A 13,046-nucleotide genomic window follows, 5' to 3' on the forward strand; every position below is an offset into this window, starting at 1 on the left:
ATAAACGGGGTGCTATGCTAAGAACAATAGGCTAGGCTATACAGGTTAGCACCATCTTGGAACCATTTAATATCAATAATACTATTGTAAATATTCCCTTACCTTTGATTATCTTCATCAGAAGGCACTTCCAGGAATCCCAGGTCCACAACAAATGTTGTTTCTTTCGACAAAGTTCATAATTTATGTCCAAATAACTCCAAGTTGTTCCATGTTGTTAGCGCGTTCAGTAGGCTACTCAAAATGTAGGGCGGGGGCGGGGGGGGGGTCACGACGAAAAGTAAAACAAAATCTATTTACGTTCGTTCAAACATGTCAAACGTTGTTTAGCATCAATCTTTAGGGCCTTGAGAACGTGAAACGGGTAAATATTTCAACAGGACCTCTCCTGTGTCTTGATAAACGTTTGAAATACAAAGTCTCATCTCACATGAACGTGCATGTGCGCGCAATAATGAAGTGACGACATCCCAGGGACGTCAACTTCCCTTCCTTGTCATCCGGTCTCTGTTCATCATAGACGCTTCAAACAACTTTATAAAGATCGTTGACATCTAGTGGAAGCCGTAGGAAGTGCAAAATTAATCCTTTGTCACTGTGTGTTCTATTAGCAATGACTCGAAAATAGTACAGCCACAACATTTTCATTTCCTGCTTGTATTTTTCTCTGGTTTTTGCCTGCCATATGAGTTTTGTTATACTTACAGACACCATTCAAACAGTTTTAGAAAATGCAGAGTGTTTTCTATCCAAATCTGTTAATAATATGCATATCCTAGCTTCTGAGTTGGTGTAGGAGGCAGTTAAAAATGGGCACATATTTTTTTCAAAATTCTCAATACTGCCCCCTAGCCCCAACAATTTTAATATTTTCTTATTTTTGTTGTTGTAAAGGAGAGTAGCAGAGCAGAGATACAGTAGCAGGCTTTTAGATATCACCTGCCTGAGCCTGACTCATTTAAGACACCTGTGAATGGCCGTGAGTTTGCTGTTCGGTCTGTTTAGGTGCATCACCATAGAGATAATGGCAGTCTATTGAGATGATTGGGCTGCTGTTGTCTCCAGGTTCCCAGTGGGAGGGAGGAAAGGAGGGAGGGGGAGGGGGAGAGAGAGGGAGACCATGTTTATCCACTGGAGAATCAATCAGTGTTATGGCTTTTATTTGCGTTGGGTTGAGTTAATCTTTCAGAGAGGTGGGACATCAACTCGAGTGACATGGTTCAAATGGAGGAAGGTGTCTCTGTGAGAAAGGTCCATTTTGATTTAGCCTCCCACTCTCGTTCTCTGCCTTTTTGTGTTTCCATGCCCAGAGCTAGATGTAATGACTCTGTTATTAGAGTAGACATTGGATTGGCTTCACCTTTAGCTAGAAAGCCATTTACAGAGCTGTAAGAAAAATACCTTAACACACAGCACAACTCCCATATACTGAGGCAACTGTCCTTTACAATGCTCAAATAAGTGTAGTTTCCACCAGTTATAACAGTGTTAGTGGCAGGTCTTTGGCAGTCTGCAGTATTTCTTTCATGATATGAACCTGAGCCCAGACAGACAGACAGGAAGTGGAAGAGGAAGTGGTTCTAGGTGCCAGATGAAGGAAGACATATGGGCTGTCCTTGTGGTGTACCTACTGGTATTGATGGCAGAATGACCTCAACACTACTACACGGCTCATGTTTTTGTGTGTGTATATAGGTTCTTATATGTTTTACGTGTCTGGAAGTGTGCATGTAGTCTGTGCGTCTGTGTGCGCGTGTTCACACCATGTTTCCTGTTACCAGGGATCATGTTTGTAACGAACTAAATGTTGTCATCTTTTCTTCTACCCCAACAGCATGGCCAACAGCAGCAACAGCAAAAGCAGCAACAACAACAGCAGCAACAACAACAGCAACAACAGCAGCAGCAACAACAACAGCAGCAACAACAACAAGTGAACCGCAGCAGCCAGGAGGACAAAGAGGAGAAGGAGAAAGAGAAGGAGGGAGAGAGAGAGGAGGAGAAGACTGAGGGGGAAGAAAAGGAGGATGTAATGAAGTGAGTTTGCTTGCCTTCCTCTCTCTAAATGGAGTTAGATTTGGCTGCCCTGACTAGATCAGGAAAGGTAATCATCATAACCCTGACTAGATCAGGAAAGGTAATCATCATAACCCTGACTAGATCAGGAAAGGTAATCATCATAACCCTGACTAGATCAGGAAAGGTAATCATCATAACCCTGACTAGATCAGGAAGGGTAATCATCATAACCCTGACTAGATCAGGAAGGGTAATCATCATAACCCTGACTAGATCAGGAAGGGTAATCATCATAACCCTGACTAGATCAGGAAGGGTAATCATCATAACCCTGACTAGATCAGGAAAGGTAATCATCATAACCCTGACTAGATCAGGAAAGGTAATCATCATAACCCTGACTAGATCAGGAAGGGTAATCATCATAACCCTGACTAGATCAGGAAGGGTAATCATCATAACCCTGACTAGATCAGGAAGGGTAATCATCATAACCCTGACTAGATCAGGAAGGGTAATCATCATAACCCTGACTAGATCAGGAAGGGTAATCATCATAACCCTGACTAGATCAGGAAGGGTAATCATCATAACCCTGACTAGATCAGGAAAGGTAATCATCATAACCCTGACCTGATCAGGAAATCTCTTACTTTTAAAAACTGTTTTGCTGTTTTTCTTTTTCTCACTCCCAAAAGTCACATTTGTAAGATTCCTTATTACGTTTTTTCAGAGTATTTAAACCTACAGTGCCTTCAGAAAGTATTCACACACATACCCTTGACTTTTTCCACATTTTGTTGGGATTAAAATGTATTTAATTTGTAATTTTTTGTCAATGATCTACACAAAATACTCTGTCAAATTGTAAGACATTTTTTGCAAATTTATGAAAATAAAACAACCGAAATATTACATTTACATAAGTATTTAGACCCTTTACTCAGTACTTTGTTGAAGCTCCTTTGGCAGCGATTACAGCCTTGAGTCTTCTTGGGTATGACACTACAAGCTTGTATTTGGGGAGTTTCTCCCATTTGTTCTCTGCAGATCCTCTCAAGCTCTGTCAGATTGGATGCGGAGCGTCGCTGCACAGCTATTTTCAGGTCTCTCCAGAGATGTTAGATTGGGTTCAAGTCCAGGCTCTGGCTGGGCCACTCAAGGACTTTCAGAGACTTGTCCCAAAGCCACTCCTGCATTATCTTGGCTGTGTGCTTAGGGTCGTTGTCCTGTTGGAAGGTGAACCTTCGCCCCAGTCTGAGGTCCTGAGCGCTGTGGAGCAGGTTTTCATCAAGCATCTCTCTGTACTTTGCTCTGTTCATATTTCCCTCAATCCTGACTAGTCTCCCAGTCCCTGCTGCTGAAAAACATCCCCACAGCATGATGCTGTCACCACCATGCTTCACCGTAGGGATGGTGCCAGGTTTCTTTCAGATGTGACGCTTGGCATTCAGGCCAAAGAATTCAATCTTGGTTTCATCAGACCAGAGAATCTTGTTTCTCATGGTCTGAGAGTCCTTTAGGTGCCTTTTGAGAAAACTCCAAGCAGGCCGTCATGTGCCTTCTACTGAGGAGTGGCTTCCGTCTGGTCAATCTACCATAAAGCCTGATTGGTGGAGTGCTGCAGAGATGGTTGTCCTTCTGGAAGGTTCTCCCAACTCCACGGGGGGAACTCTAGAGCTCTGTCAGACTGACCATCGGGTTCTTGGTCACCTCCCTGACCAAGGCCCTTCTCCCCCGATTGCTCAGATTGGCTGGGGGAACAGCTCCAGGAAGTCTCTTGGTGGTTCGAAAACTTCTTCCATTTAAGAATGATGGAGACCACTGTGTTCTTTGGGACCTTAAATGCTGCAGAAATGTTTTGGTACCCTTCCCCAGATCTGTGCCTCGATACAATCCGGTCTCGGAGCTCTACGGACAATTCCTTCGACCTCATGGCTTGGTTTTTGCTCTGCCATGCACTGTCAACTGTGGAACCTTATATAGACAGGTGTGTGCCTTTCCAAATCATGTCCAATCAATCAATTGAATTTACCACAGGTGGACTCCAATTAAGTTGTAGAAACATCTCAAGGATGATAAATGGAAACAGGATGCACCTGAGCTCAATTTTGAATCTCATACTTATGTAAGAAAGGTATTTCTGTTTTATATTTTAAATTTCAATAAACCTGTTTTCGCTTTGTCATTATGGGGTATTGTGTGTAGATTGAGGGGGGGAAACTATTTAATCCATTATAGAATAAGGCTGTAACATAACAAAATGTGGAAAAAGTGGTCTGAATACTTTCCGAATGCACTGTATATTGGAGAGATAAGAATGCAGCCAATGCTATGTGTTTCACTAGACATAAATGGTACTCCTCTTGTCTATTTCATGTTTCGGTGTGAAAATGATCGTTTGTAACCTCAGATACTCTTTGCATATCTGACGAAATGCGGTTTCACTGTGAGCCCTTGTTCTTGTGTTGTGGCCATGTTTAGATGACGTGTCATAGATTCTGTATGATTTTCAGTTCTGGGTGTGACTAATACCTTTCTTGTAATTCAGCAGAACTCTAGCCGATCTGTTGCGTAAGCCTTCTCCTACTTTTATAAACAGCTGTTTTCCTGTTTTTCTTCTCTCACTCCCAATAGGCTACCGAAAGTCACATTTTTAAGATGCCATACTTATTTTCTTTTTCGATGGGGGGAAAAGTGATATGATTGACCGCCTAGCAACACCGTTACTGTACTGTCGGTTGCTACAATAATCCAGCAAGTCCAGAGCTGGGAGCTCCAGGGTGTGTGATCTGCTGTGTGTGATGCTGCCTTGCCCTGGCATCTCTGTAGGCACAGTTCCAGCGTGATGGAGAGGAGGATGGTGAAATCAGTCAGTGCTGCTGAGCACTGCAATCTATGTGAGCAGTGGAACAGCACTCACCCAATGCAGTGTTGTCTTCATGAGAATCGCATGTTTCACAGGGAAGAACAGTGAATGATGGAAGTCCATCATCATCATCATGTCCAATCTTCTAGTGACGCTCCCAGCTCTCTGAATAGAGGTTGGACAAGTTGGAGTTGTTTGCTGCTGCTGACAAACAGAACAGTGAACAGGAGTTGTCCTGCCTGTCTGAATGAGTGGTGTTGATCATGATGAAGCATCTTCAGTGCTTCCAGTACTTGGGCTGAGGAGAGCAGGCAGACGAGTACCTGACTCCCACTCCCCCTGTGGTGGCTGCCTGTAACCCCTGGCACAGCTGGCGCTGCTATATCTGGTGTGCAAGGTAGCAGGACAGGCCCGCCTTAGAATAATGATGCCGGACCAGGTGAAAATTAATGGGAGAACACCGGCTACAAAATCACTGTTTATCTGTTAGCCTGCCATGTCACTGACGGGATATATTGCCTTGCTTGCAAAACTCCAAACTACTCTCTCCTGAGCCTTGAGGCCTGTGTGTGTGCGCGTGCCTGTGCACGTCTGTGTGTGCTTTGGCACATACTGTAGTTATTTTCAGTTATTTAACCCAGACAAACCTCTGTACTTTGTCAGGTTTTAGGTTAACAAACTAAACAGTACACATGTGCAGGCCAGGCAGTGAGGAAGAGGAGGGTAATCATGATGATGAAGGTGGTGTGACTGACACTCTCCCTGCAGGGACGACACCTCTGGTGAGGACGGGGAAGACAAAGAGCCCACGGTGGCCTTAAAGGGACGACGCACGGCTAACAGCCAGGGCCAGCGCAAGGGCCGCATCACCCGCTCCATGACCAGCGAGGTGGAGGAGACCGCCACGCCGCCGCTCAGCGGTGAACTCGGTACGTCTCACTCTACTGCTATAGTCTACACTGCCGCATGATGTCTTTCACTGCATCTTCACCCGCTGCTCTTTTCACCTGACTAGATTTTCATCACAACTCATAAACCGAAAGAGCCAGGGTCTCACTGAGCAAAAATATTTAACGTCTGAAATGTCGCTGATTGGCGGTATGTTTGAAGGAAAAATATGGCCATGATATTGCTGAAGCACGTCTGTTTAGTAGGTCCACTTGATTTAATGTGAACTGAGCACATGAACACTCCCATCATTGCTGTGTTTATTTCCCTCCTGATATCCCACACCACAAGGGTGCACTGTAGATCTGTCTCAACAATTTGACACCCGTGCACCAAACACACACACACCTTGGCCTGGAAGGTGCCTTTAAGATAATTTATGCCTAAACAAGAGAGAGCCAATAAATTGATACTTAATGAGAAAATACCAGGGATTCTTTAAGAAATGAGATGGGAATCTCAATGGCCAGTGAATGGAGGAATGTATAATGCCCCTACATAAATGGATGTAGTTCAGTCCTTGAGCTGTTCTTGTCTATTGATGTTCTGTATTATGTCATGTTTTGTGTGGACCCCAGGAAGAGTAGCTGCTACATTTGCAACAGCTAATGGGGATCCTAATAAAATACCAAAATACCAGCAGACTGTCGATCAATCGCGTTCACATTGTTATGCTGCGTCACGCGGTTGCTAAGATCATCGTCACGCAATCCCTTCTAAAAGTCAGGTTATGAGTCAGTGTGCCCATTTTCCTCAAGTATGTAATGTCACGATTTCAAAGCTATACGATATTACAGAGAACAAGTTCATTATCTCACATCTCGGAAAAGATTTGTAATGTTGTGCTTTTTGTTTACGTAATTCATGCTAATGTTGGGTTTTTCAGCTAGCGCCCAATTGACTCCCATTCACTCCTTGGAGTGCACTCCCCTTCCCAGAATGCACCACATGGCTCATTGACAATGTAGGGCAACGTACACAATGGGCGTTAATGCTAGTTTCCCCGTCTAATTTCTTTAAAGTATCCCGAACGTACTCATTAAGGCAGCAATACTCATCTGTCTTAACTTTGTATTCTCTCTGTAGTTTGCAAGGCTGCCTTTATATACGCACGCACACACACACGCACGCACGCACGCACACACACACACACACACGCTGTAGCTGTAGGCGATTAGGGTTTTGATGTTTCAACACTTCAGTGGGTGGTTGGTTGCTCCTGCTGCTGTGGGTTAGTCCCTGGGAATCCCCAGGTGGCCTGATCCAGCCAGAGGGGTTCTGATCAGTATCTCTAGTGTCTCTTCTCACTGTTACTGGGCTTGTTTCTCCTTCCTCGCCTGCTGTTACTGTGCCCGTCACAGCCCTACAGAGACAACACAACAGCACTGAAACCACAGCTCATCTCCTCTTCTCGTTTTCTTTCCTGTCTTCTCTTCTGCCAGGGTCAGGCTGGTCCCTACTGTAGACAGGTGGAACAACCACTTATTATGTCTCTAATCATTAACTGACTTTCTCCTCTTAAACTAACAGCCCCTGTCGACCGGCTCTACCATGCTGCACCAGCAAGCAGCAAAGACAACCCTGCCCCCTAGCTTTTCTTTTCTCTCTCTCTCCCTCTCTCTCTCGGTCAGTCGCTCGCTCTCTCGCTCTCTCTGTCTACTTGAGACTCCCCTCCCCCTCCCTCCTGCCCGCTTTCTAACGTGGTGGTTCTGCTTTTATCCTTTCAGCCAATCTGGAGATGAATGAGAGCTCTCGCTGGACTGAGGAGGAGATGGAAACCGCCAAAAAAGGTAAAGAAAAATCGAACAAAAAATGTTATCTCTGTGTTTGAAATACGACCCAGCAGCGCCATTGTCATTCAAAAGAAAACTTTCCTTGTCAAAGAGAAAACCGCCCATAGAATTAGCTTGGCGAGGTTTTCTCGAAAGTGGTGACAAGTGCATGTGCCTGTGACTTCCTGTCAGATAGGCTAGGCTGCAGCCACGTGCTGTCTGTCTGTCTGTCTGTCTGTCTGTCTGTCTGTCTGTCTGTCTGTCTGTCTGTCTGTCTGTCTGTCTGTCTGTCTGTCTGTCTGTCTGTCTGTCTGTCTGTCTGTCTGTCTGTCTGTCTGTCTGTCTGTCTGTCTGTCTGTCTGTCTGTCTGTTCTGTCTGTCTGTCTGTCTGTCTGTCTGTCTGTCTGTCTGTCTGTCTGTCTGTTCGTCTGTCTGTCTGTCTGTCTGTCTGTCTGTCTGTCTGTCTGTCTGTCTGTCTGTCTGTCTGTCTGTCTGTCTGTCTGTCTGTCTGTCTGTCTGTCTGTCTCGTCTGTCTGTCTGTCTGTCTGTCTCGTCTGTCTGTCTGTCTGTCTGTCTGTCTGTCTGTCTGTCTGTCTGTCTGTCTCGTCTGTCTGTCTGTCTGTCTGTCTGTCTGTCTGTCTGTCTGTCTGTCTGTCTGTCTGTCTGTCTGTCTGTCTGTCTGTCTGTCTGTCTGTCTGTCTGTCTGTCTGTCTCGTCTGTCTGTCTGTCTGTCTGTCTGTCTGTCTGTCTGTCTGTCTGTCTGTCTGTCTGTCTGTCTGTCTGTCTGTCTGTCTGTCTGTCTGTCTGTCTGTCTGTCTGTCTGTCTGTCTGTCTGTCTGTCTGTCTGTCTGTCTGTCTGTCTGTCTGTCTGTCTGTCTGTCTGTCTGTCTGTCTGTCTGTCTGTCTGTCTGTCTGTCTGTCTGTCTGTCTGTCTGTCTGTCTGTCTGTCTGTCTGTCTGTCTGTCTGTCTGTCTGTCTGTCTGTCTGTCTGTCTGTCTGTCTGTCTGTCTGTCTGTCTGTCTGTCTGTCTGTCTGTCTGTCTGTCTGTCTGTCTGTCTGTCTGTCTGTCTGTCTGTCTGTCTGTCTGTCTGTCTGTCTGTCTGTCTGTCTGTCTGTCTGTCTGTCTGTCTGTCTGTCTGTCTGTCTGTCTGTCTGTCTGTCTGTTCTGTCTGTCTGTCTGTCTGTCTGTCTGTCTGTCTGTCTGTCTGTCTGTCTGTCTGTCTGTCTGTCTGTCTGTCTGTCTGTCTGTCTGTCTGTCTGTCTGTCTGTCTGTCTGTCTGTCTGTCTGTCTGTCTGTCTGTCTGTCTGTCTGTCTGTCTGTCTGTCTGTCTGTCTGTCTGTCTGTCTGTCTGTCTGTCTGTCTGTCTGTCTGTCTGTCTGTCTGCCTGCCTGCCTGCCTGCCTGCCTGCCTGCCTGCCTGCCTGCCTGCCTCCTCCCTGCCTGCAGAGCTGTGTGGGGCTCCACTCTGCTGCTCCGCTGCCTGACCCAGGGCTGTGTCCTACACGCCTGCCATGGCAGTTTCTGAAGCCACTGTAAAAGTCCCACCCTCTTATCTTTGGCTAGAACAGCTCCAACTGCAGAAGTCTGTTTACTCTTTACATGGCCTGTTTATTGTCTTTGACTGAAGATTACCCTGGCCTCGCCTGGCCTTTGGGTCCTGCAGAGAGAAGGTGGCTGTGACTCTGCCTGTGTGTTTGCTGTGGTGTAGTTGTGTTGCGTGTGCTGCACACAGCTCAGTCTACAGCGTGGTAGGTAACTAGATTCAGCCGCGGAGTGTATGGTCGATGGGCCACAACGTAATTATAATAACTTGTACTCTGCAAATTGACCACAACTAAGCCCAATAAAAGATTGTATTTGACAATAACAATCATTCCTTAGCTTGATTACTTTGACAAGATCACATACGTCTCTTTTGGGAATACTTGGGAACAGATTTCCTCAAAAACGTTACCGAAAAACTTTGGGGGGGGCCCCCAAAAAATACCTTGCGGGACGGTTTTGGCCGGTTTTGATGTCATGGATTCTCTGTATGATTTTCAGTTCTGGGTATGACTAATACCTGTCTTGTCATTCTGCAGAGCACTAGCCGATCTGTTGTGTAATCCTATTTTTTCGAAAGAAGTTCCTTTATCACCATGAATGTGCTAGTGAAGGGAGAAATCCTATACAGCAGACACCCGGTCATTCTGTCTCGTGGTGTGGTGTTATTTCTCCTGCTGCTGGCAGTCTGCAGACTCTGTCTCGGGGGGCTGTTGTAATGACTGGTGCTGGCCCTTGAACATGGCCCTGAGTAGTAATCCTGCTTAATGTCTTCAACTCCATTCTCCCGCACTGGGATTAGTGGGCCGCTGCATCCCAGGGGATTAGTCCTGCAGCCCTGTGGGAGCTGGGCTTCTATGAAGGGCTTACGTAACCACAACCACAGGACCACTGTCTGTGGGGGAGGGGATCTTTAACCCACTCCACTCCGCCATTGCTCATCAGCCAGTAACCATGCCTGCCAAAAGGGCTTCCCCCTCCACGGCTCCTCATGTGGAGAGTAGCCCACCAGTCCCAGCCCCGCTCCCCTTACCCTGGCCTAAATGTAATGCCAGCCCGACAGTCAAGGTGCACACTCCACTTTCAGGAGCTTGACCTGTATATGTTTTAAAGAGGCTTACATCTCCTCATGCTAATGTGTTTGTCCCCTTGTGCTAAAAAGATCTCAATAATGACATTCATAGCATGGCAGCATTTCAGCGTGGCAGTGCCAGGAATCCCCCATGGGATGGCAAGGCCACAAACTTCGACGTATTGCCCTTGTCTTTCCTGGTCAAAAAGCCTGGCATCTTTAACAAGGGATTGTAGAGCTTTGTTAAGTCTCCCTCCTTTGTCCTTGTATATCCCTTTGAGTGTGTGTATGATGTGTGTAATTAAGGTAGGGCTCTATGCGCGCCTAAGTTGAACAATTTAGGAGCACACAAATACATTTAGGAGCACAATGAATGTATTTGAGGGAGAGTTTTTATTCTAAGAAATGATTTAAAGTTCATGAATAAAAGTTTTTTGGAGTGTGCCATGCTCAATCGAGTACAATGTACCCTCAAATATTTGAGTCACTTAGGTGAGAGAAAAATGTTCAGCTACCTCTTTAAGGGGCGGGCCAGTTATGTGGGACCAATCATTTATATATACACTAGAGGACTGACAAGGGCAATGTTTTGAAGCCACCGCGACCCCGTCTTGACACTCATCCTCCATTGTAAAAAGTATATGTATATTTTGGAAGCAATAGAAATGCATTTATTAATGTCTAGATTAATTTTTGACACATTTTTTGACACATTTATTATATTACAGACACCTAAAGCATCCTTTTCTATTATGTTATTTGAGTTAAACATAAAAATAAAATAATATATAACATTCTAATGTTACTGGCCCCACTACAACTAAATACTTAAATACATGTAATTTTGTCCCTGAAACATTTAATTGCAATACTGTAGAATTCCATTCATTACTATGGAGGACTGCTCCTACTGGGGAGTGCCAATATGGCTGACTGGTGGCTTCAAAGCTTCTCATCGACCAATACGTTACATCACAAATACAGGGTATATATATACATCATTGGGTGGGACGCCCAGGTCTGTCTGTGAGAGAAGATTCTCCGACGTCTCTTCCCTAGCAGTTGAGCAAGCTCAAACTAACATTGAAAAACAACTTGGCGTGTAAACAAAACGATGTAAATAACCAAGAAACAGGAGTCAGTCATGTTTAGTAGACTTTCGGGTAAATTCGACCAACTTCTATGCCTGTGCACTTTTAAAAGTGAATCTTTCAGCACTTCACTCACAGTGTGCATAGTGCCCAAGGCAATGTTGCTGCTCGAGGTGAGATATATGGGACTCTAGTTATTTGTGTGATTAGCTACCAGTAATGAAACAAAACGGCAGAAATACTTTTTTGCTGTATATCACAACTCGCACATATGCTCATACTTTACTTTTTCAGTTCACACATCTATTTTTAATGCGGAAATACGATTAAAATGGTCGCACTGTAGAGCCAGATAAGGTAGGGTGTGTGTACTCGCTCCTTGGCTAGTGTTTATGTAAGTTCTCTAATCTGGCAGGCTTACTTGGGCAGCCAGGCAGCTGGGTAATCGGGTCGTTCCCTCCATGCCTGCTGTAGTACTGTACAGGTCCTTTTAAAGGAGTAGTAGGTAGAACTATCTCTGTTGTATTCTGCTGTGCTCTGGACTGTTGGAGTGGATCAGGCCAGAGCATTCTCCCCCCTTCCTTTCCTCTGGCCTCCCAGTCAGTGTGTCCTGAGATGGCACAGGCCCAGATTGGCAGGAGCTGTGGAAGATTCTTTTATTTATTTTTTTCATTTTCGCTCTCTCCCTTTCTCGGTGTTGTTGTAGACTGGAGAAGGGTCACATTCAGGATGAAAAGCAGGTCAGTCAGGAAAAATGTGAAACCCTTTATGCTTTCTCATGGTATCAACATCAACTCCCCCTTTCTCTTCCTCTCCTCCATTGTCCCTCTAGCTCAACTCCCCTGCTCTCACTCTCTCTCCTCTGTTTACCCTCGGACTAGCTGTGTATGTGTTAGAGAGAGAGTAAGCAAGCGAAAAAGAGAGACTGAGGGTGTGTGTGTGTGTGTGGGTGTGGGTGGGTGTTTATGTGGGTGTGTGTGTGTGTGCAGCTCTGCCTGCTGGCAGTGAGAGTGAAAGAGGGAGGGAGGGGGAGTGAGAGAGGGGAGAAAAAAGGGAAAGATAGAGGAGAGATCAGATGAGGGGAGAGAGAGGCTGAGCACATAGCACCGCCCCACAGTCCCACTTTCCTGTGAAAGTCCTCCCAGACAGCAGCCATTGGGGAAAGACCTGGCGGAGAACAACGGACTAGCCCTGACGGAGAGCGAGCGAGAGAAGTGAAAGGGCGAGGAAAAAGCAAGGGAGAGGCGAGACGCAGAGCATGTGCTGTTTTGAGCATGTCAACCTGACACTGGCTCCAGTATCAGGCCAGCAGGAGGGGTGTGGAGGCTGAGCTGGAGCCTGGCTCTTTTCTTTCTCTGCCCCTCTGGAGTGGAATCACTGCCTGCCCACCTGCCTTCTCCACAGAGATCAGACTGCTGATAGCGTGATACAGACCAGGGGCACGAGGGACTGCTGGACTGACAAGCACATGAGAAGGGGAACACTCACCCCTCGGCCCTGACTAGGTGTTGATTGTGCCGTCGATGGGAGGAGCTTTTATGGAAATGCAGGATCGTAATTGGTTGATTGAGTTTGCCACCTGCTCTAGCTGAGCAGCAGCTGATTGGATGCCTGCTTCCTCTTGTGTGTTGCTCCACTGGCCAGGACCTGAGGCCGATGGAACTGGAGCTGCTTGGGATTGTTTCTGTGCTCTGGTTAAACTGAATGGACTGGATCTGTGAAAGTGAGTCGTA

The 13,046-nt window shown here is 46.0% G+C and overlaps 1 protein-coding gene across 12 annotated transcripts in view; it reads left to right on the top strand.

Moving 5' to 3' along the window:
• Nucleotides 1–13,046, top strand: part of ncor2 (nuclear receptor corepressor 2) — a 199,820-nt gene that overhangs the window by 138,471 nt on the left and 48,303 nt on the right. For all 12 annotated transcript variants that reach the window (XM_045707170.1, XM_045707179.1, XM_045707178.1 and 9 more), the window contains exons 15-17: nucleotides 1,835–2,037; nucleotides 5,657–5,817; nucleotides 7,564–7,626. In XM_045707170.1, coding sequence (XP_045563126.1) covers nucleotides 1,835–2,037; nucleotides 5,657–5,817; nucleotides 7,564–7,626 — 427 coding nt within the window. The remainder of the gene's footprint in view (nucleotides 1–1,834; nucleotides 2,038–5,656; nucleotides 5,818–7,563; nucleotides 7,627–13,046) is intronic.

The sequence above is a fragment of the Salmo salar genome, chromosome ssa24, assembly GCF_905237065.1.
Source record: "Salmo salar chromosome ssa24, Ssal_v3.1, whole genome shotgun sequence".
Taxonomy (NCBI): Eukaryota; Metazoa; Chordata; class Actinopteri; order Salmoniformes; family Salmonidae; genus Salmo; species Salmo salar.